At 41.0% G+C, this 11,056-nt stretch overlaps 1 protein-coding gene across 2 annotated transcripts in view; it reads right to left on the bottom strand.

The window, feature by feature from the left end:
- Window positions 1-1,327: 1,327 nt before the first annotated feature.
- Window positions 1,328-11,056, bottom strand: part of DHX35 (DEAH-box helicase 35) — a 34,133-nt gene continuing 24,404 nt past the window's right edge. The window contains exons 18-22 of one of the 2 annotated variants that reach the window (XM_054845528.1): window positions 10,906-11,035; window positions 8,566-8,647; window positions 7,973-8,044; window positions 5,471-5,609; window positions 1,328-3,120 (exon numbers count right to left, since the gene is read on the bottom strand). In XM_054845528.1, the coding sequence (XP_054701503.1) occupies window positions 3,076-3,120; window positions 5,471-5,609; window positions 7,973-8,044; window positions 8,566-8,647; window positions 10,906-11,035 (468 nt within the window). In that variant the 3' untranslated portion in view covers window positions 1,328-3,075. The remainder of the gene's footprint in view (window positions 3,121-5,470; window positions 5,610-7,972; window positions 8,045-8,565; window positions 8,648-10,905; window positions 11,036-11,056) is intronic. The other variant, XM_054845529.1, reaches the window with a different exon arrangement.

Genomic DNA, 11,056 nt, shown 5'->3' with positions numbered 1-11,056 from the left:
CCCAACACATGTGCTTATTGTATGTTACGTAAAAGTAACTCAGCTTAAAAATAAGTTACATCACATTACCTTGAAGTTTAGAGACTATCGCTGTGTGCATGGCTCAATTATATGTCCTATTATATCAGTATTTTATCATAAAGCACTGAGAAAAGGCAGTAACATCTCCCTTATTTATTTCCCTTTTTTCATTTTAGTCTTTTAATTACTGGTCTCTTTCCTGAGATTAAGCAGGAAGAGTTGTGACTCCCATTAGTTTATCAGAATTATTTTTCATCTACAAGATAAGAAATATATGTCAATTAATGTTGTCTTGGCTGAATTTTTATTCCAATTTACCTTTATCTTTTCTATAACTCACAATGCTCAGGTCGTAAGTAGAAACACTGAGAGCACTTTCTGATGGACTTCAGGAGTACAGCTTCTTTCCCCCCCCCCCAGTAATTTGACATTAATGGACTGCAAATTTACTTTAAAAAAAACTAAACAACCAACCCAAACAAAAAAACTATCTCCTTGCCAGTGGTGGCATGACTTCTATTTCAAGCAACATTTTAACTCAGGAATCTAATATTTTAACCTCATTCTCTAAAAGCCAGGTTTTAAATCCTTCAACTGTTTTATAAACTCCTTTACAAACATCTTCAAATGACTCCAACCTCCCCACAACAGCAGAGACTGTTCATGCAGCAGAGACCCAACAACAAGGCACAGTTACCCATCTCCTTCAGCAAAGGTATTTAAAGTATAATGCTACGTACAAATCTCGCAGAGAGCTGCAGGCCAAAATTTTACAGAGTAAAGAGATTTTCAGGTCTTTCAAGTTTTAGGTCTCTGTCTTCAAACACCTTCAGAGGGTCCAGGTTTACTGATGAAAGCAGTGCTTTCTCTCTCAAGTTAACCTTAATCTGAATTCTAAAAACACTTACTCTTAGCCTGCATCTCTAGTACAGCCTGCCTGTTCTGCACCTCCGGAAATACCTCAATAGTTTGTAAAACTACAGAAAGACAAGTCTCAATTTCTGGTTTTGTTTACAAAAACCTATTGCACTCATTCTTATAAAAGTACAATTGCTTGCAGCATGTTACAAAGCTTTCACACCCCTCAGTTCTTAACTTAGCAGGAGTCACACTCATTCCAAGAGAAAATTTTGCAGCTGTACAGCCAGGTAAAAGTACATCTGGAGAAGTGGTTCTCCACAACCACCCAAATTCTCAGAACTGGCAAATGAAGTGGCCAGCCACTGACAGCCCATCACAACTCAGACCAGCACAGTACAACCACCCAGTACGCTGGGAAATCACCCACTACTCAGGCTGAAGTGATGCATTCTCAAGGTTCCTTGACTCAATGGTTTTATTTTTCTTAAGAATACTTCCAGAGGACAGAGAGACACAGACATTTTACAAGTCTTCATATTCAGCTCTTTCTCCAATCCTTTAAGAAAAAAAAAAATAATAAAATTGCAAATTGAATCTTTTTTAGTAAGTGCCAACAATGCTCTCAGCTCTGGCTAGGAGACAGTCCCTGCCCCAGAGAGCTTCCATTCTAAGAGAGAGAGCAGTAGCACGGTGAGGTTCACAGGGAAAACGACAAGGAAGGTGACACGGTTTGTCATGCTGCTGATGCCATACATGGAGACTGGTACAGCTTTTTGTGCTGGCAGTCAGTACGTAGACACTGAACAGCCCACATGCTGCACATGACAGAACATGTTCTCTCTGCAGGTGTTTGGAAGGGAGAAAGTAAAGAAGCTCTCAAGAAAGTTTTCAAGGCAGTCCTGTGACGAGGAAGGCATTTGTTCTATGTAGAAATTTTTGCCTATTTACACATCTTTTTTTTTTAAGGAAAATAAAATTATAGTTATAATATGCCAAAACCACCTTCATCAAATCAGTTGCCTTACAAAAATAAAAGTTTCAAACAATGTGTTTCTAAAATAAATATCAATAGAGTTGGAAAAAATAAATACATGTATCCAGCTATCTTGTGAAAACACAAAAGGGTACAGTTCCTTACTGAAAAGTAGCCATGGAGTCCCAATTAAAGCAGCAACTGTTCAGAGCATCCTTCTCTTACAGTAGCACACGAAGAAGAGTCCCAAGCAGCAAAGAACAGATTCTTAATAAAAAAAATAAATATAGGAATGCATTCCTTATAGGAAAGTACAGAACATTTTCACCTTTGCTGAATGACAGAGACTAAATGACAGTGTTCCATGATACACCCCTGCTGAAATTTTCTGGTATTTCCAAGTAGTGAGAGGCTAACATCTTTTCTTTTGTTAGGGGGGGGAAAAGAAAAGAAAAGCCCCATCTGTGAATTTGACTGTTTGTGAACACAGGTGTATAGTCCCCCAATTGAGCAAAATAGTCCTTCTTAAAAACACTGAGCTACTCTTCCTCCCCCTCCCCAAACAGCAACTCTCACGTAGGGAAACAAGACACTTTAATACAAAGCTACCTACAGAAGGACTGTTACAGCACGCGGAGCCTGGGGCAGCTCAGCCTCAGGCAAGAGACTTTTACTGCTTGGGAGCACAAGCTGCACCAGTTCAGGATGGTCCAACGTGAAATCAATGTTTCCATGGCAGCCCCTTGCGTTTCAAGGGCTAGTTCATTGCCCTGAGCTCCTGCTGCCAGGAGTCAGTCGCAGTTTGGCCGGTAGTAGTCACAGTGCTCTAGGTGATAGGAGGCAGGGTACCCTATTCCCCACTCTCATAAGGCAGCCGTACCACTCCAGGAAATCACTTTCCTTCTTGAAGGTTTCAGGGTTTTGTGGTCCTGTATGTCCTCTTATTTTTTAAATTGTTTTTCTACCTATTTAAAAGGAGCAACATGCCCAGATGAACAGTGGTCAAGTAGGCAAAGAATAAAATGTCCACAATACAAGCTCTACATAGGTTTACAATGTACTGGTCATGCATAAACCCCTACAGATCCTGGCAGGCATTTAAACATTTAAGTTGATGTAAGAACAAATTGCTAATGAACTGACTGCTGAATGGACTGTAGCCAGCTTGAAATCACTGGTAGGTTCTGCATCTGGTGTCACAAGACTTAAGTCATGTCAAATCAGTGGTCATCTACTTTAACCCTTTTTGCTTTCAAGGAAAGATGCTGCAAGAGAAGAAAAGAAAAGAAAAATTGCTTAGTGTATACACAATTAGAAATGTTCAACCAGAATGCTTTCAGTCTTTAATCCCAAATTAAATAAATTCTTATACAAATACCAAATACCACCCTTCCCAAGCTCTGCTTGTTATTGATATAGCTAAAATAAACCTATGACATTGAAAACCCACACATATCTCAAAGTCAAATTCTGGCTTGGAATAAAATGTCATCTTCTAGTACTTCTGTACTAACTGCAAGCAAGTTGCCAGCATGCAAATATGCACAGAAAGATACATGTGCACCCAACAATACATCTGCACCAACACTAGGAGTACATACATGAAGTATAGGATTTTAACTAACATATTAACACTGCAGCTGTAGTTGTGTTGGACCTTTAAACCTCTATGCTCTTAAAGAAAAAGACCTACAAAAATGTGGAATGAAACATTCAGTTGTAATTTGTTTGTAACTTGATACAGGAATAAAAATTCTCTTATTTCAGAAATCTCTTATGAATCCTTTAGTAGAAAAAGGGTCTGAATGTCTATAAATTAGCATAACTGTGTGTCTTGCAATGACTTGCTTATTGAAAATTTATGTGCATAATTCAAAGCTTTACAGAACAGGAACATTTCTAGTTTTTAAACATTGTATAAAAGACACTCAAACCTTTCGGCTGATAAGGATAACTGACAAAACCAGAAAAGATAATTTTCCTCAAAACCAGCACTACCGTCCTCCAGAGCTTCCATTTATTTTAGGATGAAAGCAATGCTCAAGTCATACTACAAACTGAGTTTATCAAATGAAAAGGGTGGCAATAGTAAAAACTAGGCTCCGATGTAATTTCATAGACTATCTACAACACTAGTAGTACCACCTTGAAAAACATGCTCTCTCAGTCAGGCAGGTAGTACTATGTAAGACAAGTCTTTTTCGCTTACAAAAAGCAACTCAAGTTTTTCCTGAACAAGTCATTGAGTCACACTCCCTGACATCACCTACCTAAAGGAAAACCTCGCACCAAACTTTAGCCCATGGAGAGGTCGTATCGTAATGGGACGTTATGTTGTACATGGGATGTTACAACATGTAAATATTTGAGTTGAAAGGACTAATTATTCCAGGAGCAGATTTGATACAACTGGAACATTGGCTCACCTCCTTTTCACACCATGCTTGCAGAACATCTAACAGCAGCTAAAGACTCAAGGGCCTACCCTGCAGGGGTCATGACTGCCTTTGTCAAACGTGTTACAGGAAAAAAGCAGAAAATATTCAGCTATTCAGTAAGTGAATTTATAGATGATATCTGGATAACTGGGATGAATTAGCCAAGCTGAACTTAAAAAGAGCCTCAACCCTCTCAAGTCAATTATGTGGACAGATGCTGATGCTGTTGTACACTGTAACCACAGAAGTGTGTCCTAAGGTCCCCCGTGCACCAGTTTTGTTTTTTTCCAAAAATCCCAGGAAGTGAAAGAAAAACATCAGATTCTCAGAAAAGTCACATAGCATAGCAGCTGTATAAATCAGAAACAGCAATTTTTGCAACATGGCTGCTCATACGCACGAACAGATCTCTTTCTGCATAGGTCTTACATGCAAGTGCATTTTTTCACTCAGTATTTTGGAAAAACTTCACTAATTTAGAATATAAAGCTCAGTAGTTATTAATCTCCCATGGGAAATTCACATGCAAGATTGATTTGGTAATCTTGCCTATAGAGTATTTACATGCAATGTGGTATCAGCAACTCCAGCATAACTAACATTTAGATAATACCAATCCAGTTCTCAGAATGACCAGTGAATAAGCCTAGAATGATGGATTCACATGGGACAGAGTTGATAAAGCATGGTGGCAACTATTAAAAGATAATTGTAAAGAAAAGGTATGTTTGCACAAATAGCAGCTGTTCTTTGCCACTTCAAGTTTGAACAGATCAGAGCTGTAGGAAACTTAATTAATGCTCAAAAAAAAGCTCAGGGTTTGCACAACCATTTGCAAAGCACGCAAAGACTCCTCTAAAATTATCGTGCAAAGTATGACCACTGCTGAGCTATAGCGCTGCTCGTAGGAGTGCTACCAAGTGCCTACATTCAAGTGTAAAATGGCTAAAGACTTCATTTGCCAGAGCAATATACTATTTTGTAACTTTGAGATCATGTCTGTTGGCTGGATAATAGGGAAAAAGCTTTCATGCATCAATTTATTATCCTCTTTCTTTATATTAAAACCACTACAATGAACAAAACCAAATTAATTTTTGTACCATTAAAAAGACAACAACAAAACATAAACATGTCAAAAGTTCAGATACAAGAGCTGCTAATACAGCAATGGTACCGTTTGGGCTTTATGCCGATTCCGTACCGTTCCTTGCTGGTAAAAATGAGGAGCCAGTTCCAAGAGCCATGCAGATTCAACAGCAGTCACATCTCTCATGTAATACTTAGCAGTCTGTATGACTTCATTGTAGACTACCCTAGGAGGAAAAAAAAAAAAAAAGTGTTTGCTATAAAGCAATGAGGGAGAGAGATGATTAGCAGCATATTTTCACATGCATGCTGCCAGAGGTAGTATTTACAGAGTGACAAGAGAGTCTTTAAGTTATAATACACCTTCTTATCACTTTCCCTCTGGTTGTTCAGAGTACTCTACATTAAAACAACCTTTAGACTGCCATTAAAAACACCTTCAGATATTACCAGGACATATGGATGCAAGGTATAAAAGAAAGAGTATTTCTTATAATGGGGCCAAGGGGGACTCATAACGGATGCTTTGGAAGAGAGAATATTAGTTACTCTGTGATATCACAAGAAAGGATGTCAGAAGCACCAAAACCCTGGACTCACAAGAAGTAGGGCACAAATCACAGCATGACTATCTTTGGTGCCTGTCTGCAGACAAGAAGGATAAGGATTGGAAGAAGATCAGCTTTAACTACTGCCAGAACATCTCCTGGTAAGAGATTTAGAAACAGCCAGCCATGCGGACTCAGTCCCTGCTCCCAGCATGGGCAACCTATTTCTGAAGTCACCCTTCAGTAGGGAAAGTCATTTTTACCAAGGAAGCGCAAACCCACTCACTGAAGGGTTAGTCACCAAAACCCTAAGTTGTTATATGCCTTCTATACACATTAGAGGTGCAAACCCACAAGGTTTGTGGTCTCTCATTAATTGGTATTTTGCTCTCAAAAGCAAAGAGGGAAGAGATCAAAATTCTCTTCTTTGCCAAATGCGGTCCGAGACATACTAACTAATACAACTAAAGAGAAATCCGAGGAAAGCAAACAAGCATGAGAACACATTTTACATACACCTCTAAGAGACAGAGAATTGAAGCCCTCAACACAGGACGGGTGCCCAGGCAGCAGCAACACTGAAACTAGGGTTGCTGAGTAAGTTAAACTCCTGTCTTACAGGATGCCACAAGCCAGCATCTTTAGGCTGGCGGTGGCAATACCACATGGCCTTGGAAGACAGCTCTGTGCCTGTTCTGCAACACGTGGGTCCAAAAAGAGATTTAAGCCCAGAATCACTATTCCTAAAAACTCCAGCAATACTGCTGCCACCAACAGCAAACAGGCTGTGAAGCAAAGAACAGTCTTAAGTTTTGTCAGTTAAGACTTCCAGCTAGCTGTCTACAGTTCTGCTTTTCTATAGGTCTGGAAGTGCCCAAGGCTGGAATGGAAGTTCCACACTGAAGGCTCATCATTTAAAAGCTGAGCCCTGGAAGAGGTGTGTGCTGGAGCAAAGAATTCTTCCAGTACTCTCCTACCACTAGACTTTCTTTCCAAATTAGTTTATTCACAATTTATTCTTCTGTCACTCTCCCATGACCCAACCTCTTTCAAGATGTTACTTTTGAGTTTTTCTAGCTTACAGTAGGTATATTTGCAAAGTGTTCTTTTTATTATTTCAAACATACTGTGTTTTATTTTTAATAGCAGTGACAGGAGGATAAAAAAAAAAAAACAACTGGCAAAACAGCATCGAATGAGGCTGGTTTCAGTGGCAAAAATTACTCTAGCTACACTCTGCTCGACTCAGCCCTGAAGAATTGGTACAGTGAGACAGACTTATTTTTATTTTTTGAGCCAAACTTTAATTTGTGAGCCACTGTGATTGGTGGCCAAGTTCCAATCAGTTATACTGCTGCAAACCCTATGCACCAGGTGTAGGAGCCCAATTCAAAGACAACAGATGACACTGGCCAAGTTTACCCTTCAAAGTCTCAGCAACAGGCAAAGAAGGACCAGAGTCCAAATACTTCAGGCTGATCATGTTGACCTGATCGATAGAAACACATTTCTGTTTGTTATCTGAGCATCTTTGACATTACAAATGGAATTGTAATATCCCAGACATTACGAACGTACGACAATTTCTTTCCTTGATCTGCTAGACATCCATAACCTTTTGCATCATGCCTTTTACACGAATGCCCTCTCCTAGCAAGCCATTTGCAATTACTGCAGCACCTATTTGGCAGGCTATTTCCTTAATAGGCTTAATAAATTAACCCTAGCTCTATCTAGGCACAGAGACTACTCGTAGAGCAATTTGCAGTGCAAGGTATGGCACCCATTAAGAAAGGGTCACCTAACTCTGCTTTCCAACCTCTGCAGGGTTTTTGGACAGTTAAACATCACTATTTTCCTGATTTATTTGGATACTGCCTACAAAAAGTTGCAAAGGAAATACCAACTGAATTCTCTCTGTGGGAGCCATGACCACCTACTTCTGTTCCTGCACTGATGGAGAAAAGTCATTCATGAAAATGTCTGGATGCTGAGAATGTCTTATAAAGATCACAAAGCAGGTGAAAGCTGCTTTAACTTACCAGCGGGGAGGTTTCTCTGCATACAGCACTGAAGTGGGGTGGATATGAAGTTCATGGTCATCACGGATAGTCCTTCAAAGCAAGATACTATTTCAGATTGTGAGTCTATTTATTGTTTTACATTTGGTTCCTTTCATCCCCAGTAAGAATGTTAATAAAAGGCAACAATGAAAGAACTGGAACAAATTAAAAACACCCGCACTTAACGAACAGATGAAACCAGGCTTAAATCCCGGCAAAAGGAAAAATTGGTAATTTAACGTCCTGAAAGAGTTCTAGCTATGCTAAATGAAAAAGTAGCGTGGGAGTGCTGCAACAGAGATGCTGTTCTTGCTTATATTAACACAAGCTAATTACTATTAGTAACAGCTTTCCACTATCAATAACTTTAATTATTTATATTTCCCAAAGAGAAAAGATAAACATTGAAGCAGTTTGAAAATACAAAACTTCAAATACTTAGTAAATCAACTGCCAGGTGTTTCTTATTGCAAGTGTCTAAAGAAGCATCTGTTTGTTGATTATACCTAGATTTATCCAGTCAAAGGAGCTTTTAAACTAAGCAACAGTTATAATGAAACTACGTATTTTACCTGTAAGCTCCAGTAGAGTGGAATTTAGCTGCATTAGCAAAGAAGCCAGAAACTATGCATCTCAAAACGGGATCTGGATCACCTGAAAAGACAAATTTTTCTGTAAGATGCATCAATGGAATGGCAAAAATCCCTAAAATACCACTTAATCATCTAAAATAACTTTTCACAGTGCATCAGGCTTTGATAGCAAAAGCTTGAAGGCAGACAGACCCTGCAATCTGTTTTGACATCAATTTCACAGCAAATCAAAATTACTGTGTAAAAAACTACCATTCCCACTGGTGTCTCGATGAAGATAGTTTCACAGTCCTTAGAGCAACCTTGTGTGACAGCTAAGCATTGAAGTCTGATTTGCAGAGCAGTTAGAGATGGGTGCTGGGAACTAATAGAATCATAGAATCATTTAGGTTGGAAAAGACCTTCAAGATCACCAAGTCCAACAGTTCACCCAGCACTGCCAAGTCCACCACTAAACCATGTCCCCAAGCACCACTGCTTTTAAATACCTCCAGGGATGGTGACCCCACCATTTCCCTGGGCAGCCTGTTCCAATGCTTGACAACCCTTTCGGTGAAGAAATTTTTCCTAATACCCAATCTAAACCTCCCCTGGCACAACTTGAGGCCATTTCCTCTCGTCCTATCACTTGTTACTTGGGAGAAGAGACCAATCCCCACCTGGCTACAACCTCCTTTCAGGTAGTTGCAGAGAGCAATCAGGTCTCCCCTCAGCCTCCTCTTCTGCAGGCTAAACAACCCCAGTTCCCTCAGCCGCTCCTCATCAGAGTTGTGCTCCAGACCCTTCACCACTTCGTTGCCCTTCTCTGGACATGCTCCAGCACCTCAATGTCCTTCTTGTACTGAGACACCCAAAACTGAACACAGAACTTGAGGTGCGGCCTCACCAGTGCTGAGTACAGGGGGATGGTCACTGCCCTGGTCCTGCTGGCCACACTATTTCTGACACAAGCCAGGGTGCTGTTGGCCTTCTTGGCCACCTGGGCACACTGCTGGCTCATATTCAGTCGGCTGTTGACCAACACCCCCAGGTCTTTTTTTGGTGGGTGGCTTTCCAGCCACTCTTGCTCAAGCTTGTAGTGTTGCCCGGGGTTGTTGTGACCCAAGTGCAGGACCCAGCACTGAGCCTTGTTGAACCTCATACAGTTGGCCTTGGCCCACGGATCCAGCCTGTCCAGATCCCTCTGTAGAGCCTTCCTGCTCTCCGCAGATCACCACTCCCACCCAACTTGGTGTCATCTGCACACTTATTGAGGGTGCACTCAATCCCCTCATCCAGATCACTGATAAAGATATTAAACAGAACTGGGCCCAGCAATGAGCCCTGGGAAACACAACTTGTGAACGGCCGCCAACTGAGTTTAACTCCATTCGCCACAACTCTTTGGGCCTGGCCATCCAGCCAGTTTTTTTACCCAGTGAAGTGTACACCCATCCATGCCATGAGCAGCCAGTTTCTCCAGGAGAATGGTGTGGGAAACGGTGTCAAAGGCTTTACTAAAGTGCAGGTAGACAACATCCACAGCCTTTCCCGCATCCACTATGCGGAAAGAAGAAGGAGATCAGGTTGGTCAAGCAGGACCTGTCTTCATAAACTTGTGCTGACCGGGCCTGATCACCTGGTTGTCCTGAATGTGCCACGTGATGGCACTCAACATGATCTGCTCCATAACCTCCCCTGGCACTGAGGTCAGACTGACTGGCCTGTAGTTCCGCGCATCCTCCTTCCGTCCCTTCTTGTAGATGGGTGTCACACTGGCTACCTGCCAGTCAGCTGGGACCCAGTTAGCCAGGACTGCTGAGAAATGGTGGAAAGTGGCTTGGCAAGCACCTCTGGCAGCTCCCTCAGCACTCTGGGGTGGATCCCATTCGGCCCCATAGCCCTGGGTGTGTCTAAGTGGTGTAGCATGGTCACGGCACCCATGCACGCACAGCACTGCAGGAAATCAGATCCCAATGACTCACTGTACATCACTTTGAACATACTAGAAAAATGGCTTTTTGCAAAGTCAAAAGAGGGAATAGGGTGATCTATTTATGACTCTCTTGATAAATCTGTCCATTAAATATATAATCAGTGGTTATAAGTTCTTGCTGGAAAACTTAACTAATGAAGACTGGACTAAATGCTAATTGTAAAAATGGGCTAAAACACTCTTCTGCAGTTATTTTTAGGAAAAAAAAATCTGGATTTAATTAACATTATTTTTAGGCCAGGGAGAAAATACTTCGAAGGTTACAAGAACAGCAGAAAGCAGACTGACAATTTGAAGACTACCTTTAATATGTATTGGACAACAGGTTAAAAATAATAATTCACCTTCACTGGACTTCTTTGGCACTTTAAAGCGGACGAGAAGCTTTTTCAGCTGCTCTCTTACAACAGAAGCTCTAACAAGCCCTTTGTAGTTCAGAAAGTGTTCCTGACACCACTGAGAGCTCTTGCTGTGCTGTGCAGTGAGAAGAATAGA

Source organism: Grus americana, chromosome 17, assembly GCF_028858705.1.
Source record: "Grus americana isolate bGruAme1 chromosome 17, bGruAme1.mat, whole genome shotgun sequence".
Taxonomy (NCBI): domain Eukaryota; kingdom Metazoa; phylum Chordata; class Aves; order Gruiformes; family Gruidae; genus Grus; species Grus americana.
The sequence above is the reverse complement of the archived record's forward strand: the minus strand, read 5'-3'. Positions and strand labels throughout refer to the sequence as shown.